This window comes from Carya illinoinensis, chromosome 5 (genome assembly GCF_018687715.1).
Source record: "Carya illinoinensis cultivar Pawnee chromosome 5, C.illinoinensisPawnee_v1, whole genome shotgun sequence".
NCBI classification, from domain to species: domain Eukaryota; kingdom Viridiplantae; phylum Streptophyta; class Magnoliopsida; order Fagales; family Juglandaceae; genus Carya; species Carya illinoinensis.
In genome coordinates this window covers 47934760-47955172 of record NC_056756.1, presented here as the reverse complement: position 1 = coordinate 47955172, position 20413 = coordinate 47934760, and the positions used below count along the sequence as shown (strand labels likewise).

General features: G+C 35.0%; 2 protein-coding genes across 5 annotated transcripts; one reads left to right on the top strand and one right to left on the bottom strand.

The window, feature by feature from the left end:
• The first annotated feature begins 7495 nt into the window (after window positions 1-7495).
• On the top strand, window positions 7496-11273 carry LOC122309640. 4 transcript variants are annotated; one of them, XR_006242476.1, is made up of 4 exons: window positions 7509-7747; window positions 9992-10170; window positions 10662-10797; window positions 10986-11076. XR_006242476.1 is itself a non-coding variant. In XM_043123172.1 (3 exons), the coding sequence occupies exons 1-3, from the start codon at window positions 7669-7671 to the stop codon at window positions 11138-11140; spliced, it is 270 nt and encodes an 89-aa protein (XP_042979106.1). In that variant the 5' UTR covers window positions 7496-7668; the 3' UTR covers window positions 11141-11273. The 4 variants fall into 4 exon arrangements, 3 of the variants coding, with proteins under 3 accessions (XP_042979106.1, XP_042979105.1, XP_042979107.1); XM_043123172.1 differs by lacking the exons at window positions 10662-10797; window positions 10986-11076 and adding an exon at window positions 11129-11273 and having other exon boundaries at window positions 7496-7747; XM_043123171.1 differs by lacking the exon at window positions 10986-11076 and having other exon boundaries at window positions 10662-10887.
• A 1184-nt stretch (window positions 11274-12457) lies between these two features.
• LOC122309639 (glutamate synthase [NADH], amyloplastic-like) lies at window positions 12458-13607 on the bottom strand. Its single transcript, XM_043123170.1, has 2 exons — window positions 13324-13607; window positions 12458-13157 (listed from the first exon to the last, which is right to left on the bottom strand). The coding sequence occupies exons 1-2, from the start codon at window positions 13345-13347 to the stop codon at window positions 12858-12860; spliced, it is 324 nt and encodes a 107-aa protein (XP_042979104.1). The 5' UTR covers window positions 13348-13607; the 3' UTR covers window positions 12458-12857.
• Window positions 13608-20413: the final 6806 nt, after the last annotated feature.

Sequence of the window (20413 nt, the reverse complement as noted above, 5' to 3'; positions counted from 1 at the left end):
AAAATGATAGGAAAAGAATTATTATTTTCATAAAAATTATATGGCTTTTGCTTTTTTAACTATGAAATCTAATTATTTTCTTTAACCGGGAATTTTTATTGTCATATTGATCAGACCAAACAAATCAAACAACAAATAATGTTTTAATATTACTTTATAAACAAACAAAACTTCATTGATAGGTTTTGTCCGGTGTGTCTTCGTCAGCTTATCATGTATTAATGCTAAGTCCTGTAGTACTAGAATGGCCAATCGCACGCAATGAAAGTAATCGAGTTTATTATTAGGAAATTAGTTTTTTTAACGTAAGTTTTATATTTATTTTTTTTTCAAAAAAATTATATAATATTTACACATTTTACTATTATAAATATAATTTCTTTTATTATATTTGGACTTATGCTTCTGCTGCATGCAATGCTATTTTTTTTTCAAATTTTATTTCTATAAATTTACAAATTAACATAATTTTATATAATATATTGAATTTATTTTACAATAAAAATAATTTTATAATTTTATATGATATATTAAATTTAAAAATTATATTACGGTCTTACGTGCATCCAAAAACATGATTTATATATGAATTTATTTTTATAAAATTTTTTGGCAATTAAAACATATTTCTTAAAAATCACGAGGCCTTATCTTTGTCTCTTTCAATGCCCCAAAAACAATCCCTACACTGGCATCTCGTCACAGAAGAAAAGAAAAGAGAAAGAGAGATCATGCATACATAATACTCACACATGACTACTACTTTGATTTGCATTAACTTGTTTTTATATGCAGTTGGAGGAGTATATAAACATTCTCATTTCCTTCTTTCCAAAAATCGTCTCTTTTTTTTTTTTTCATTTTCTATTTATCTTATTTTCAAAATATTACTTTCTAATAGTTATGTTTTAAGTAAATTCATCTCTTATTAGCGATCATACATTTTCAAAAAATAAAATTGTACTTTCCCTTATTGGACAAAATAGAGAAAATAAGAGAGGTGCGGGGGAGCATAATAAAAGACAATAAATATTTAAGATGAGATATGGAAAATAACAAATATTTCATACATATTTTTTGAATTTTTTATAATTTATTTTTATTATTCTTCGTTCAATATGTTATGCATATATATATATTTAAAAATTAAAGTTGGCATCTATCAAAACTAGTTTTAATCCTGAAATAATTAATCAAATCCATTTAAATAATTGAAAGAGACAATAAATTTTGCTAAGGATGTGTTAAATAACAAAGCCCATCAATTTTCTTCTATAAAGAGTAGTGAAGCCCATGTATTGGGGGTGGGCTTTGTGTGTGTGTGTGAGAGAGAGAGAGAGAGAGAGAGATAAGGCTTTGAGGTTTTCCACACTCTTCTAGGGATGGGCTTACTCTGTGGGCCTTGAGACATACTGATATGTGATGGGCCTTTATAAATTGCTAGATTACAACAATGACCATAACTCATCTGTTCAATTTACTCAAAATAAAATCTCAAAAGAATTGTTTGCAATAAATATCATGAAAAATAAAAGGACAAGCTTTTAGTTTCTTCAACTTTTACAAGATGTATACAAAGAGCTCTCTCATCTTTTAGAAATTGATAATTGTAAAAATGATTTTTTAGGCATCAAGGATGTGTGTGTGTGAGAGAGAGAGAGAGAGAGAGAGAGAGAGTTAGATATATATTTCCCTATATTTCAGTAGAGTGTGAACTATTAAATTATGTAATTAAAAGTAACCAAAACTAGAATTAGAACTAAACTTGAAAATTGATTTGTTTGAGGAGCTCGGTAGAATAGATCTTAACAGAAAACTAAAATTCCTATATCAAAGAATTTAAAATCTAGTGTTGATCAACTATCTTCCATTACAAAAATCAAGACTGTAAACGTCTCTGCTACTTAGAATTAAAGAATCGGTTTATTTGTGAGGGCATACCACAAATTTGGGGTCTATGGCGTGCACTACCAAAGAGGTGATGTGGGAAGAGGTAAATAATGAATACTGTAATTTTTATATTACGTAATTATAAAATAGATCCCTAACTTTTATATTTTACGAAAATCTTCTCTTTGTTTTGTTTTTCAAAACGATATGATTGTTGTAAAATAAAGAGAGAGTAGCAAGAGAATTTAAATATTGCAATATAGACTTAGCTCTTCATGAACTCAATATCATTCACTTTAAATTTATTGTGTGTTGTGCAAATGATCCTCCATACACCAGTTTATAAGCATAGGAGAATAAGGAATATGAAATGTTGATATATTAATTATTAAAACACATTCATAAATTTAAAAGTTGCAAGATTTGATACAAGTAGAGGTGTGGGTCTAGTTCGAGAGGTCACGGACTGAAAATTTCGGTTAACCCTTTCTCTGGACCAGACCAGACCAAATCGATTGCCTCTAAAGACTGAATTGGACCAGTAGCTATTAGTTCAATAGGTTGGATTCGGTCCCATTTGAGCTATGAACATTTTTTTCCTCTTTTCATTTTTGTTAGATAAATTAATATAAAAAAATTAATTAAATTAATAAAATTAAAATTAAGTGAGCTCTTTAATGTGGATTATGTAACCTATTCATTAAAAAAATAATTAATTATAAGTATATTTATGATGTTAGTAGTTACTAGTCTAATCCTTTAGTATTCATAATGGTCTTTATTAAAATTCTAAGTTAATGAATATTAAGTAATTTAATTTTCCATAGATTATTCATGCCTACTTGCAACTTAGGTATCTTAAAAAAAATTTAATTTTTCACATTTCTAGTTGGGATAGGCTCTAATACCATTTGTATTGCACTAATGGAAAGCCCAAACCAAATGGCTTATACTTCCAAAAGACTAGTCAATGATACAATTGAAACCCTATTGGAACCTTATAAATAACAAAAACTTCTCATTTTCAAGTAATGTGGGATCTCATTCACCACCTACTATTATTCATATCATATGGGGTATCACAATACACAACATAACCAAAAGTAAGAAGGTGAAATGTATTTGGTGGTTGGCCAAATACAAATTCCATTTAAGAATACTTACTATAGACAATTGGTCTTATTCGAATCAATAATGCAACATGCAAAATTGCAAGTCTCTAAGTATAGACATGTATTTTTGTTTTAAAAAATAATGATCAAGTAATTAATTGTACAAATTTAATAAATGACTTAATTAAATCATTCTAAGTATGTGTATGGGCAACAAGATGTTCAACATCAATCCCAACTAATATGCAATAATCATTAAAAAAAAAAGATGTAAGTTCTCTTTCATTATCCAATCGAATAATCTGAGTTTGATAATAAACAAAAATTAAGCTCGTAATCTAATAATTTATGCAAGAAGACTAGCAACCGCAACATTCGAGTAGAAAGTAGACAAATATTTAACTATCTAGTTGATGCATTTATTAAGACCATAAAATATCTAAATGACCTACATGGTAGATGTATAGGCCCACATATATTTCCATGAATTCTTTATAGAAATGATGGAGATTTAATAATTAACTTAGAATGAGATAGTCTGATTATTAGCTAATTAACATGATATCCATAGATAATCACTTGGTAAAATAATCTTCTGGTTCTTTAAGGGATGTCCATATGAGTTCTCAATTACTCAACCCATCATGTTGATCCTGGATGACCAAGACGATCGTGCTAAGGTATAAAGATCTTTGGAGTAGAGCATTTCTTGTTTACTACAAAATGTAATTCAATTGTTTTCATTATTATATAATATAACCAAAATACAAAACGTTGATAGTTTTTCTAATACGAATTTTTAGCCTATATTTGTTGTTATAATGTAAAGATATTCATCATTTCTTTTATTGATGGTTTCAACAAGATAACCATTATAACGAATATCTTTAAAACTGAGTAAATTTCTTCTAGAATATAAAGTATGGTCCATATAAAATTTTGTTCCTTTAAATAATATGAAATTGGCTCTTCTGAAGTATTCAATTAGGTTCGATAAACTGGATATTATATTGACGTTTGCTCTATTTAATATTTTAAAATATTTATTATACTAAAGAATTGTGTGTGTTGTATAATTGTCTGCTAGACACATTTTCACCAATCATCTAGGAATTTGTCAATATATTAAATATAATTTATATCTCCTTATAAACAAAAACATGTATAAAATATTATCAATACAATAAAAAAATTAACAAGATGTACTAAAAGATAATAATTCAAACATAAGTTGATTATAAAGAAAGAAAATTAATTCATATGCATCACTGATCAAAAGATCATTATCTCCTTTAGAATTCACAAAGAAATAAAAAATATCGAAATGAGTTAGGACCGTCATATTAGAATTATCAAAATAAGTTGATGATTTTTTGGATCATTGTGGTCCGAAAAATTTATTTTGACATTTTTTTCTTTTTCATTTATAGATGCTTGACATGGGTTCACCAAATGTTTAGACGTACGACATATACATGACCAATGTCCTTTCATACCACACATGTGACATTTTTCTTCATATTTATTTACGTGCTTATTCTGTAAACCTTTGTTTTAATCTTACTTTATCACAGTATGGTTCCACATTTGGTCATATGTAACAATTCTCTTTGAAAAATTTTGAGTGCGCTCTCATTGATTCCGATAGTTTTTTCTACCACATTCACAGCCATGTTTTTTTTTTTTTGGTGATGCTAGAACCATTGAGGGGAGTCATCAAGAGTGCTCACCGAGTGTGCAATTTTTTTTTTCAAACATTTTTTTAAACCCCTTAAACATTCTTTATTTTTTTTTTAAAATCACAAATTCATTAAAAACACATTTCCTTAACTATTGAGTAAAAAAAGCAAATCGATGGAAATCCTCGATGAGAGTAGTGTTTTTCTTCTTTTATCATAATGAAATGAGATTCCATTTGCTTCATAGAATGGAGTAAAATTGGTTGGATGTGACTGTTATTTTTTATTAATAGCTTGTGATTTTGTTCAACCACTAGTAAACAAAATATTAGTTCTGAATACTTAAGTGAACTTTTGTTTTCGATATTGCTATCGTAGAAGCACATTCAATGCATAAATACGTTATATGCTTTATTTCAAACATATCATTGTTAGTGGTTTTTTCTTTACACAATTTCAATTGTGAGCCTTTTTTTTAGAAGTGTAGAGTTGTATTCATAAGTAATCTTGCAATTTCAAGTGCATTCAATTGTACCAAGTTTTTGGAAAGATCACGGTCTTCTAGTACACGTATTTCTCCCTTAAACTATCTCATAGAATCACTATCTCATAGAATCAATAGATATTTTAGAGTGATACTGTAGGGATACTTATTTACTTCTTTATAGTTTTTCCAAAATTCATTGCATCAAGATGAATCTCAATATTAATGATCTGTGATAAATAATTATTGTCAGAAACATTGAGGGTACCAAATTTGAGTTTTGTAAGATTTAACATGATATATAACAAATACATTAAGTATTGAATGAGAGAAATAAATATTTAAAGTCAAACTAACATATGTGAAACAAGAATATCTATCGCATTGATATGATAACATCATACTTTATATAATGTCATACAGATCATATCAAAATTTCATAAAATGATTTATATCACTGTATGCAAATATCAATACTTATAGAAGAAAAACTTACATTGCTGGAGAATGTTAGGTAAGTATCTTGCTAAATATTAAAAAAAAAACAAAAAACATAACGGTTGGTAAGAGTTTCATACTGATAACGTGTTGTAAAATAATATTAGGGACCTCGGTCTAGTCCCTAAACATTAAGATCTTTTAGCTCCGCTTCTCCTTAAGATAACTGAAGTACCTGGTCTTCTTGCTTGTCTTTACTTGAGTATGGAACTTGAGTAATGGTGTTTGGTGTATAATGATGGTTTGTATTGTGGTTGTGGATTGAGAAATCTATGGAATGAATATGATGTACGGAATGTTGTGGATGGATTGTGGTGTGTCTCTTGGGTTGGTGCCACTTAGGGAAAATTAGGATTTGGTGTTTATGGTTGATGCCTCTTAGGGTAATGTAGTAATTATGGAAGTGAGGCTAGGGTTAGGGTTTCCTAAAATATAGGAATTCCTTATGGATCTAAGGTTTATGGCTAGGAATGTTGGAGGCACTAGATCTAGGGTTTTATGATTTTATGAAATAGATCTATGATGGAATATAAATGGATACAGGTTAAAAAATAGTACTTGGTAGGTAGGATTTCTATGGAATTGGCCAACACGGCTAGATCTTCTTGGAAAAGTAGATCTAGTGTACTATATGGATGAATGAACCAATAGAATGGAGAATGGCGTGAGGAATGATGGATTTGCAAAGATGATAAATGCAAAAAGAAAATTGCAAAGAAAGTAAATCAACAATGAAAAAGAGAAATGAAACTGATCATAAGATTGATAAATAAATCATCACCCATCCACAAACGTCAAGGTAAAGATCCTCTATTTGGGATTCACATAGGTTGCACCCAAATAACCCAAGTGCTAAGTACCGAAAATAGATCTCAAGAACAAACAATCCGTCAACTAAGGAATTTGCCAAAAGATATAAAATGAAATACTAAGGGTCCTACTTATAAGTTTAGAAAGTGGAAACCCTAGTAGGTCTCATAAATAATAAAAGACTTTAAAATAAAAGAAATAATAAATATGTAATAAGTAATAATGCTAGGATTAGCCGTGGGACTAGCCTAAGCGCAAGTCTTGGCTCAAATGGCTCATGGCATGGGCCATGGGGGTTGTTGCCGTGATGCTTGGCTTGGTGCATGGCTGGGGCTGCTGTGCACATGGCCTGGCCTTGTGCATGGCTAGTGCTCCCATGCACTTGCATAGCTAGTGGGTTGTGCGCATGGCCAAGCTTAGCCTGTGCACTGGGCAAGCTAGTGGCCTGCTCGTGCACACTGTGCTGTGCGTGCTGTTACAAGCTGCCCTGGTCACTAACTTCGCTAGCGTGCTAGCTGGCTACGGCAAGGACATGTCATGGCATGGGCCATGTCGTGCTTGTGGTTCGTCGATGAGGCTGTCAAGGCATGTCAATGGTCGTGACGAGGCTTAGCCCGTGGCCACTTTCCTAGGGATTTTGACAAATTAAATAGAAAGAGAATTGAAATATTGCAATATAAACTTAGCTATTCAGGAGCTTAATATTATTCACTTCAATTTCTTTTATATTATACAAATGATCTTCAAGACTCTCATTTATACGCATAGAAAGATAAGGAATATGTTAAGGTGATAAAAAATACATTTATGAATTTAGAAATTTCAAAAATTGAGATTTAAATAAGCTAAAATTTTAAGAGGTAGAATCTAAATGTTCATCCACAAAGATCATTCATGCATTTATAACAAAGATAAGAATTATTATTTTCATAAAAATTATAGGGCTGCTTTTCTATTTTAGCTATGATATCTAATTATTTTTCTTTTACCATGAATTTTTATTGTCATAATGATCCGAACAAACAAATCAAACAACAAATAATGTTATCCAAAACAACCGTACGACCGCCCGAAGCAGAGCTCCAAACATAAAGGTCAAATTTTGCCATGTCGTACTAGGCTTCCTCGAAGAATAACCAGACAACAAATTCTGCTATCGTTCAGAGAGAGAGAGGTAAATTTGAAGGGGGCGATAATGGGTGGACAAGCACATGTCTTGAAGAGAATTCCACGCATTAGATTCCCGCAAGGACACCCTAAATCCATTGCTTCAGGTCTCTTTCTCTCTCGTCTCAATTATTCTGTCGCTAGAAGTAATTGAACAGAAATTGTGCTTTTATTTGTGCATGTTGCTTTTTGTTTTTTTCCTTTATATATATTCTACGGATCATTATTTCGTTTTTATTTTGGAAGAAAAAAGACTGTATAAAGTGTAAATTTCGTGAATATTTAACTCGGATTGGTTAATTTTCTCTCCAATTATATGTTTATCATGAGCTATTGAGATGGATGAGCGATTGTCTACCAAGATTGGCAGAAGGGTAATGAGATGTCTTTGAGTTATTTCGTGAAAGACCAATAATGGCATATTGTTTTTTTTTTTTTTTTTTTTTTTTTAATGTTTCACCCTAGATTGAATGTTAGGTCTTCTAGTATCCCAGTGGGGCATTACAAGGATAACAGGAGGTCAGAAAGGTCATGGTTTGAGAGGAGAAATGCGAGAGCTATGGTATCATTGAGAAGAGTGGGTTTCACAGCCGTTCCAATAATATATGATTCATTAAGGATTTACTCAAGTTAACTTGGTTATGAGAATTTATATGCAGCAACAAAGGAGACAATGTAAAGAAATGTAGGCCATGCTGATTCTCTTGTGAGTAATAAGACTCATTGACGGCTTTATGAGTAGTACTGACTACTGAGCTCAATTATACCAATCAAACTATTTTCTTCTCAATTATACAGGTTATTTTCGGCTTCCCTTTTGTTCTTCTACAGATTTAATCTGGTAAGGTGTTTTTCAATTTTTATCCTGTCTTCTGTAAATAGATTGGTTGAGATATCTGTGCAAAAGTCCAGGCACCGCTGAATCATGACCATGAATGGTACACCTTAGGCTTATTCAATTTTTTAAGAATAGAAGCTATATAAGTGGCATGACATGATATATATTATGATGCTGCAGCAGCAGATTTGCGTAGCCCACTGATCAGTTTCTTGCCTTTGTGATGAAAAGTTAGTTTCAGCACAAATAAGGGATGAGGTGGAAAAAGATGGATGAGATTGTGGGCTTGGTAACCATAACTTTAGGAAAAGGTGACGTTAGCATGGACTTTATGGCTGCAGTTGTATGGACTAGTACAATAAGTTGGGCATCACAAAAACTAAGCGAGGCAATATAGGCCAATTATGAGGGCAAGGTCAAGACAAGACGGCTTATCATTTCACAATACCATAGAATTCGCTCATGTTGATGGCTTGATTGCATCAATTAAAAGATTCACGTACTACTAATTAGGGAAATTGTCAGAAAATGTTGGCTGAGACTCTTTAGATATGGGTAAGATAGATAATTGATTTCACTCCTGAGAAGAGGTAAGGCCATGGCATTCATCAATAAATCTTTGGTTGAGGGCACTAAAAACCAGAAGGTAAGGTTGGCAAGGATGTGATATCTGCATGAAGAATGTTTTGTAATGTTATAATGATCAGATGAAGGTTTTGTAGCTGATCCCATGTAAAGGGACGAGGCCTTTTCCTCATAAATTAATTTATTAAAGTCTTATTTAAGTTGCACCATATCGCTATATCAGACCACAATTTGATCAAGATGTCTCTGCTGAAACCCAGGTACTTATAAACTGGCTAGTTTTCAAACCCTCTCTGTTTATTCATTTTGAAGAATCTAAGCTTCATCAATGGTGTAGGCAAGGCATTATGACATGCCAGTTTTCCTTTGTGTAGTCTGTTGGTCTGTGTATTGCCTTTGCCCTGTATGCCTATTTAACTTAATTGTGCCTAAGAATGTTTGTCTCCAATCAATGTACAAACAAAGATCTTCCTCTTCCCCCTGCTGTGCTTATCACTCGCAGATTTGATGGTACCAAAAGGTTTGATTCAAAATGGTTCCATATATTTTGATACATTTTTTTATAGGCCATATATTTTGATACGTTATACTTAAATGAAATCCTGAGGAGATGGGAAATGGCTTCATGATTAATGCATATATGACATTTTGGATACTGCTATGTTTTTTGGTTGAGCAGATAAGGTATATTTGGTTGTGTGAAGTTTTAAGCATTACTTGAAGTATTTCTACTCTTTTTTTTCTTTTATTTACTGATGTATTCTCAATGATTAACCATACTTAAAGGCATGGTAAGGCATGTCTCTCCCCATATTTATTTTTTTGGATTACACTAGGGCATTTACTTGAATCAATCTCAAGTACAGATTTGCTAATTTGCTTTGATAGTTTTCTTCTTAGTGTATATTTACAAATATTTCTATTTCAGATTTCCATAATTTTCCATGCACAGATTCTACATCTCAAGCTCAAAGTAGGGATGCTCATAACATTACCATTTCAAAGTCAGATGTTCCAGCAGCACCCACAAACACTGCTGTGGGAGGGAAAGCTTCTCTTCAGCCAAAACGAACACCAGTCTCGGACAAAGAGATAGAGGCTATTCTGGTGAGCAAAATATCTCCTGACATTATCAAAATTCAAATATTTGAATCTGGGATAGATCATATCTGATCTTAACCTCTATACTTTAGAATTTGTCTAAATGGGTTTTCCACAGACCCCTGAGATACTTTTGTTTTGAGCTCTATGTTTTATGGAAAAGTTCCTGCCTAATTGAGCCTTGGATGGTTTATATTTTCTTCTCTTTTTTTTATTGGCACCGGGTGTCCAGGAACAGCATCCCAACCAATCCTAGGGGTACATAGGCCCTTGGCAAGAAGTTGGATTATATTTTCTGGAAACTAATGATGGAAAAAAACCTGTTATGACAACTTGATTTTATGCAATGCATTCATAATATTGAAAAGAAAAATAAATATCCAATGCATTCATTAGTAGGTACAGGCACTTGGATTAGAAAATCAAACCCGCTTAGCCAGCAACTCTTCAACTAGATACTTGCATTGATTTTGTTTTGTTCCTATGATCTTTTGCAGTTGGGTGGATGCTTCTGATCTAACCAAGAAATAGTACCATGGAGTTGCAATCGATCTAGACTTTTGGATCTTCTGTATATCATTTGGCATAATAATGCAATTAAAATACTCTGTTATGGTAATTATGTAACAGATAGAATGCAAAGGAGTTTTCAAGAAAGGATCACAGGACCTGCTTTGATCCGTCAAGACATAATGGATGGATTCGTTTGATTTACTCTTCTCAGTCGGACTATATTCTCCTAATTTTTTTTTTTAACTTTTGCACAGTAGGCTGGTATTTGTGGCATATAACCCCTACAGGTTTGATAGGCATCAGAAAAGGAAATTCGTATTGAATTTCACACATGGAATTCTAGTAATTGGACTTAGGGTATTCATTTAATTTTTATTTAAACACGAGTTGAGTTTCAAACTTGTCGCCATTTTAAATTTTATATTCATGAATAAGTTCTTTTATTATTTGGGCAACACATTGAAATGGAAGTTCGAGGGGTAGGCACCTGATCAAGCGCCTTACGTGATAGGGGCTTCGAGGTGCAGAGCTTTAGGAAGAATAAGAAGCTATGCTTTACAAGAATGGTTTGGCAATCAACCGCTACTCTGACTTCACCTTAACTAGTTCTTCGTGGGAAAGAGGAGGTTTTCTCTTTCCAATCACATGGCTATAGTTCGAAATTGTTCAAGATTTACTTAATTTTTGACAACAAAAAAAAAAAAAAAATTATTTATACCATATCCTATAATTTTATCTACCAATTCTGAATTTTTATTAATATCTTTAATAGTTTATAAATATCTACCAGTTTAATAGTTTATAAATATCTTTAATGGTGACGATTATATTTGTCAGGACCTAAACATGCTTAGTATTATGAACATGATTTTCTTTTATACTTTTAAATGTTCAAGATATTCTCATTATAAAGTAAGATAATGCTGTAAAAAAATTTAAATGCAAAGTTATGCAGATATTTTCATTATAAAGAAAGATATACTTTTACACCTCTTTTTTTTTTTTTTTTTTTGAATAAAACATACATTACAAACCAACTATAACATAAATAGCTCTTCAGTATACAACTGTGACTGACATGATCTAGTTCATGCTGCAAATCTCTACAGATCACAGTCTGAGAGACATCACAACTCTGTCCAAGACAGAGTTAACAAACCTCATGCTCTATCTAAGACGAAGTGAGGATACACTCCATGACAAAAGTCTAAGAGACTATGCATAAAAGTCCAAGAAATTATGTGTTTTTTTCTTTTTCTAAAATAAAAGACATAACAAAAATTAAAAATACATGAGAAAAAACGAATTACATCTTGAAAAAATATAAATATGCATTTTCAACCTTAGAGGAAAAAATTACAAACAAACAAATTATACAAGTTGTATCATTTAATAATCGATCATATTTTCATATTCACGAACAACTCATTCACTGATTGAATTAAGTCAAATTTCGCATATTTGCTCTATCAGATGGCATCCAGATCTTAGGGTCCAAGTTGAAAAAGAACTGGGAATCACACTTGGTTGGATAACCCTTGATTGCTGTAACTTTGTATCGTTAAATACTAATGTTTATTTTCAGCCAATTTCTATCTGGGTGGGTATATATACGTGCAAATTATCATATAAACAACAAATTTCTTCCTGTTTTATTTATACTTTCATGGCCCCACAATTCTTATCCTTGTTTAAGATCACATGTAGAGATCCAAATGTGCACATATGAGATCCAACTCAAAAAGTATTCAAGTCAAAAGATTTCGGAGCTAGCAGATTCAAGCATGCTTAGCAACCTCAAAAACTCACATTTCATACGGTATCAAGAATTTCCAACATGTAATTCTTAATCAATGATTAAGAAAAAGAAACTGTACATTTATTTCTTAATAACAACTACATGAGCCTAACCTTTTAAGCATCACGGGGTAGAAACTATAAACATCAATTGATGAAGAAATTTAACACAACATTCGAAAACCTATAATACCCAGTAGCCAGCCCAATTGAAAATACTTCTGCTTTCTGCAAATCCTTGCCAACCCCAATGAACCCATTTCTTCCTCCTGTTGTCTGTGAATTGAGCATCATTTGTTGCCCGTGAGAAAGATCAACATATAAATAATTTTCTATGTATCATTTTCTCCAAAATACTGTATAGGGAGGAAAATCGAGGTCGCCTATGTCATTACTGTGTGTTTGCTACTGTCTTGGTGCCTCCTGGGAAGACCATTATGCCTTTTGATAAGGTCTTCCTGGATCACAGGGCTAACAGCAAGGTCTTTTTCCTCTTGTATGAGATATTTGTCAACCTGTGCGGTTGCTTGCCGGCCTTCAGAGATCGCCCATTCCACTAAGGACTGTCCGCGCCGGCAATCGCCAGCCGCAAAGACACCATCCACATTGGTTGAGAAACGGCCATACTCAGCCTTGATATTTGATCTATTGTCCTGCTCCAATCCCATCTTCTCTGCTACAATTTGGAAAATCAAATGGCAGAATACCACTAAACGTTAGCAGAGAAGACAACTTGGAACAACAATTTTTATCTTAGTATTTGCTTTTATGTAGGAAAGGAGCTCAACTTGGCAACTGGTTTCAATCTACTGGTAAATTGTAAGGGCTAAGCAAAGTAAAGAAACTAACCGACTCTGGGCCAAGGAATCCCATGGCAAGTAGGACAAGGTCAGCCTCAATGATCTCCTCAGAGCCTTCAACTTCCCTGAACTGAAATTTTCCACTAGCATCCTTCTCCCAGTGGACGCGTACAATTTCAAGTCCTTTCACAGCACCATTCTCATTGCCCAAAAACCGCTTGGTTAATACCTCAAAAGATCTCAGGTCTTTTCCAAACTTGGAAGCAGTTTCCTGATGCCCATAATCAACACGGAATATTCGAGGCCACTGCAATTCCAAAATAAAAGTAACTAATTACAAAAGCATCTCCAAGTACAATGCACTCACTTTCTGGTCCTTTTTGTCTTTTCAGTATGCACCTAATATTCCAATATAAAATCAAAATACTCCCAAATAGTCATTAATATCATTCAAATATTCATGACTCCAAATATGCATAAAAAGATATGGTTTGAGTAAATATGGCATCAACGGGGCATGGACAATATTCGACTCTCTAAATGTAACGCACGGGTTTAGTGTTAAGTTATTTTCAATTTTTATTTTATGTGTGAAAAACTTATTTGAGTTTTTAAATATATTTTTTTAAATAGACTACAGGTCTAAATATCTCTTTTGATAAATTAAGATTTCGGTCAGTTTTATTATTTAAGTTAAAAATCTTTTATGGACCGAGATAATTTTTTTTAAACAAGTTAGATTTTATTTTAAGTTTGAGTCGAGGTTCAGGAAATAGTCCATTTATTTATTTGTTTATTTATTTATTTAATTTCATCACTTTATTTTCACGTATTGCAAAAGTTGGACAGGCTCTTTGACTCCACTTTAGGCACGTATAACGTCTGTTTTCCTCTTCATACACGTCTCTTTTCCTAGGTTTTATTTTTTGGTTCCCTATATATACTTCGGTTAGATTTTCCTGCATAAAAAAACCTCAAGCCGCAACCTCCCTCTACGTACGGAGCACCCACCCCCTCATTCTCCCCAAGTTAAGCATTGTAGACCCACCACAGCTCCAACGTTGCCTAGCTCCACGCATGCAGCCTCCATCACGTAGCAGTTTAAACCTCCGCCCAGAACTCTCAACCTCGCGGAGGACCCTCTGTTTTACTTCCCGAAGATAGAGCAGCCCAAGCCACTGTAAGCTCATCCATGGAAGCAACCCCAAACCGCTGTCTCCCTGTGCCGTGAACCTCATGCTAGCTACCTTTGGACGTTCAATGAGAGCCTCTGTTTTCAGCCCCCAGAAACAAACTTTTTGAAAATTTTTTCCCCCACCGTGAGTTAACCCATGTTGGAAACTCCCCAAGTGTGAATTGCCCATGTGAATATGCAGCCTCCCAACCACCGAAAGAACCTTCCCATTAGTCTTAGATGGCTGCATCAGCCCCTCAACAGTCAATGATAGCTGTTGAAAATTTGCTCATTGTTTATCAACAATGGTGGCTACGTTAGGTAGGCTTGTCCTATTTAAGGAAATACTTTGCAATGGTGTAAACCATCCTCACTAAGGTGGGCGATCAGGAAGAGGGCTGTGGGCGAAATATAGGTTCTGGGGAAACCCAGAACAGAGGGCCTTTTGAGAGATAGAGAGCTTGTTTATGAGTGTTTGTAATTTTGTACAAACATATTAAAAATACTGAGTTTCCGCTTCAGTGGACGTAGGCAAGTTGCCGAACCACTTTAATATTGTCTGTCTATCGTCTTGTGTGATTTTTGGAGAGGCCAGAGGCGCAATAATTGGTATCAGAGCTTTGGTTTCATGCTATCCAGAAAAATCAAGTTGATCGAAAATAACTTTTGATCATACAATGACGTTCCTCGCGTTAAGACAAATTCGTTGCCGTAAACGGCCTAAACAATGGATGCTGGAGGAGCCTGTAAGCACCCCTAGAAGTTGAAGAGTGCACAGACGCGCCTCAGTTGTACTAGAGGAAGAAGACGAGTGGGTAACACGTTCCCACGCACCCCCACTCACGGCAGAGGAAGAAAATGCGTGACAGACACTCTCTCACATGCCCCCACGCGTAGGCTAGGTTGCAGACGCGTGACAGGCACTTTCCCACGTGCCCTAGGAAGGCTCAGAGCGTGACACACATGCGCCTCATGCGTCCCAGACACACAGCCTTAGCGCATTTAACCCACGCGCCAGACGATCATGACCATCCATTTTCAGATCGTTTTTTGGCATGATCTAAGCCATTTAGAGTCGGATTTCAGTGATCAAATAGTACTTTCTAACTATTTGGATCATTCTAGACTCATTTGTACGGTGAGAATGTTGAGATTTGTCATTGGTACTTTCGATCTAAACCGTCCAAAAGTTACAGATCATTTTGGGCTAGATCTAAGCCATTCGGAGTCCGATTTCAACGATCAAATAGTGCTTTCCAACTATTTGGATCATTCTAAACTCATCCGTTTGGTGGGAATATTGAGATTCGCCATCGGTACTTTTGATCTGAACCGTCTATAAATTGTAGATACTTTTGGGCTTGATCTATTCCATTTGAAGTCTGATTTCAATGATTAAATAATGCTTTTCAACTATTTAGATCATTTTGGACTCATCTGTATGGTGGTAATATTAAGATTTGCCCTCGGTACCTTTGATCTGAATTGTTCAGAATTCAGATTATTTTGGGCTTGATCTACACTATTTGGAGTCTAATTACGATGATCAAATAGTGCTGACAAACTATTTTGATCATTTCAGACTCATCCGTACGGTGGGAATGTTGAGATTCGCCATTGGTACTTTCAATCTGAATTGTTCAGAATTGAGATCAATCTTGGGCTTGATCTACGCCAATTGGAGTGCAATTGCAATGATCAAATAGTGCTGATAAACTATTTGGATCATTCCTGACTCATCCGTGCGGTGGGAATGTTGAGATTCGCCATCGATACTAATGATCTAGACCGTTCAGACTTCAGATTAGTTGTGGGCTTGATTTTAGCCAGTTGGAGTCGTGACAGACTCATTTGTTTTGGGCTTGATCTCAGCCAGTTGGAGTCATGCAGGAATCATTCATTTTTGGCTTAATCGTAGCCAGTTGAAGTCGTGCCAGACTCATTTGTTTTGGGCTTGATGCCAGTTGGAGTCGTATAGGACTTATATGTTTTGGGCTTGATCTCAGCCAGTTGGAGTTCAATGTTGCTGGACTCAATTCTTTTGGGCTTGGTTTAAGCTAGTTAGGATTGTGAAGTTTGAGGAGCAAACTTCAGATCATTGGACGATGCTGATTAACTTGTTATATCTGTAGGTTTTGGGAGTCGTACAACTCAGGGAGTATAATGTTATTAAGAGGAGAATCGCAACGGATCTCATTGTGGCTTTCTTTGTAAAGCCAGTTGCAAATAACAAAGTGCTAATGAAGAAATTGTTCAACTTCAAAAGGGCAGAAGGTACTTTTGTTTCCCAATAGTATTTGATGTTGTGGTCAAAAAGTTGGGAGGTCATGAGAATGTTTATAAGTAATTCTGCAAAGAAGTCAAAGTTGAAGTTCTATGATGATAAGAGATCTTATCCTAGATGAGGAGGTGCGCACAAGATATTCTGGCAAGATCTCGAGTTTGTTGATCCTGAATGTCGATAATTAGGGAAGAAGCTTGGATTAGTCAAAATCCAAGAATAAGGGCAGAGGCAAGTCAAGATCTGGACAACAGATGACTCGCTAGGAATTGTGGCAAGACAGGCCACAAGAGACTACTAAAATTAGGAGAAAACTAAGAATGATGCTGTGAATATGGTGACTAAAGAAATACATGATGTTATATTTCTTGCAGTGCACAATGCTGTTAAAGACAGCTTGAAGACAACAGTCATTTAGTAGTGTTTTCTTAAAAAGACGTGGAAGGTCACGAATGATTCATTAGTCTTGGCTCGTGGTAATGGTCGTGTGAATTAGATGAGAAAGTAAAATGAAGTTAGTTTTACTTTTCCTCAGCTAAACTTGAAGAAATCTTCCTAGACCACGACATGAGGCAAATGTGTGAGAGATGGGAACAGAATGTCAGATGTTCCAGGGATATCTACACCTAAAGTTGATGATTACATGACTGCCAAGACGATCAGACCTCCATGGTGGTTACTACCTACTGAATAAAGGTAGTGAACTACGATATGAAGAAAAATCTTGCAAGAATGGAGATTATGCAAGTCGGAGACTGCATACAAGATGGGCACATCGACTGAAGACAGCAGCAGGATGATGAGTTAGTCGCCCAAATCAGAGATGGAGACCTTAGCAACAGGTTTTCTAATATATGTCAAGGTTCATGAGAGAACATTGATTTCCACTACAGTGAAAGATGTGTTACCTTATATAGATGTGTTGATTAAGGGCATTGTACGTGATGAACTAAAGTTATGCATCACTTTAGTTAGTCTTCTAACTTAAAGACATGAGCTGTAAAACTGCATAGATGATAATGGATCATGCTGGAGATAGAGGCCAGCATGTTGAGAACTAGTCTCCTAGTTGGAGATTCGTGTGATTGTTGGATTATGGAGCCTGGTTTTGAAAGCTGTAAAGGTACTAGGTAGATTGTTCGCTCGACTGTGACTTGAGCAAAGCTCAGTTTGCTCAAGGTGTACATGAGTGTGGACTCATGGATTCGAGCGAAGAAGAATCCTAGAGAGTTGAGATTTTGCAATAAATTACTTGTAAATCTTCTCTAAAAAAAATCCCTTGCGAGCTCTATGGATGTAGACAAAGCTGATGCATTTGAAGATGCATTTAGAGAGGCATCTAGACATCCATTTTAAGACACACCTAAAGATGCAGTTGATAGCGGAAATCTCTCATGGCTAACAAGCATTCCAATGAGGGAGTGCAATCATTTGAAGGATGCAACTGTTTGTATCATCCTAGTTTGGCACACTTGGGTGGAGGGGGTGATTGTTGGAAACCCCTAAGTGTGAATTGCCCATGTGAACATGCAGCCTCCCACCCACCGAAAGAACCTTCCTATTAGTCCTAGATGGCTGCAGCAGCCCCTCAACAGTCAATGATAGCTGCTGGAAAATTGCTCATTGTTTGTCAACAATGGTGGCTACGTTAGGTAGGCTTGTCCTATTTAAGGAGATACTTTGCAATGGTGTAAACCATCCCTCACTAAGGTGAGCGATCAGGAAGAGGGCTGTGGGTCAAATGTAGGTTCTAGGGAAACCCAAAACAAATGGCCTTTTGAGAGATAGAGAGCTTGTTTATGAGTGTTTGTAATTTTGTACAAACATATTAAAAATACTGAGTTTCTACTTTAGTGGACGTAGGCAAATTGCCGAACCACTTAAATATTGTCTCTCTATCGTCTTGTGTGATTTTTGGACAGGTCAGAGGCGCAATAACCTAGCCATCTCTCCTTCACCCACGTGCCACTTTGTGGTCTTCCATCTCACCAACCACCTTGACGTCGCCTCTTGCAGCCTCTCAGTGAGTATCTCGAACGACTTCTCTACCTCCCTTGTCTCCCTCTTCATCTCCGTCTTCTCTCTCTCATCTATCTCTCCCTCGTGTTTAACCACCCAGATCGGTGGTGTCTTCGCCACACCATCACCTCAGCCCAGCATCTGTCACGCCCTCTCATGGTGCCGCTGTCTCTTTGTTCTTCCTTGGGTAAGTGCTGCCGCTGCACGTTGTTGATCTTCCTCTTGTGTAGTTGCCTTGAAAGGAAATTTTATATACCTCTGTTAACCTAGATGGTAGAAGAGAAGTGTTTTTTTAAATTACCTTTATGCCCCTTTATTTATGAAAACTTAGCCGATTAGGTGTTTTGGATGGGTTTCACGTGGGCCACATGTTTTTCGTTGGACTTTGACGCATGCGGGCTTGTTTCTACTCGGCTCCTTGTAATATTTTTTTCAGTGTATTACATTTAAGTTATTTTAAAGTAAAATATTTTTGGGTTGAGTTCGGGTTTTAAATTATTATTTTAGGTCGGGTAATATTTTTTTTTTAATTTTTATTTTGGGTCGGGTAATTGATCTTTGGACTTCACAAATGGAAACCGAATTGTTTTTACTTCAATATTTTCTTTAATACAGTGTTGGTCTATCTCCACATGTTTAGTGCGATCATGTTGGACAGGGTTGTGAGAAATAGTAATTGCCGCCTTATTGTCGCAAAACATGTCCATCTCTAAAGTAGGAGCAAAATCAATTTTAGTTAGGAGCTTTCTCAACCAGAGTAGCTCACAAAGACCTTTAGCCATCCCCCTAAATTCAGCTTCAGTACTTGACAATGCCACCACCTTATGTTTTTTACTTCTCCAGGTTACAAGGTTTCCTCCAACAAACATAAAGTACCCTGAGGTTGATATTTTGTCAGTGATATTACCTACCCAATCTGCATCCGTATAGCCCTCAACTTTCAGTTGACTATTATGCTTTGAGAACATAAGGCCTTTGCCTGAAGATGACTTCAAATATCGAAGGATTCGAATCACTGCTTCCATATGACTCATACTTGGATTGTGCATAAACTGTTTTAAAACACTCACAACATATGCAATATCTAGATGAGTGTGTGAGAGATAAATGAGTTTACCAACTAACCTTTGGTATATTCCTTTATCAGTTGGAACTTGGCTTGGGTATTTTTCCAAGTCTGTGGTCTTGAACAATTGGGGTGTCTGCAGGCTTACACTCCAACATTCCCACCACGGCTAGCAATTCTAATATATATTTTTGTTGAGAAAGAAATATACCATGTTTAGACCTGGTCACTTCAATTCCTAGAAAATACTTGAGTCCTCCAAAATTCTTCATCTCGAACTTGGTAGCCAATTGTTTCTCAAGTCGAGATATTTCTTCTATCTCATCTCCTGTGATAATCATATCATCTACATAAACTATCAAAGCTATTACCTTGCCATGTCGATGCTTTAGAAACAAAGTATGGTCAAAATTACTTTGTTTGAAGCCATATTTCTTTATTGCCAAGCTAAACTACCCAAACCATGCTCGCGTGATTGTTTCAATCCATACAAAGATCGCTACAATTTACACACTACTTCGGTTTTTTAGGGTGCCACGTATCCTGGAGGGACATCTATGTAAACATCTTCTTCAAGATTGCCATGGAGGAATGCGTTC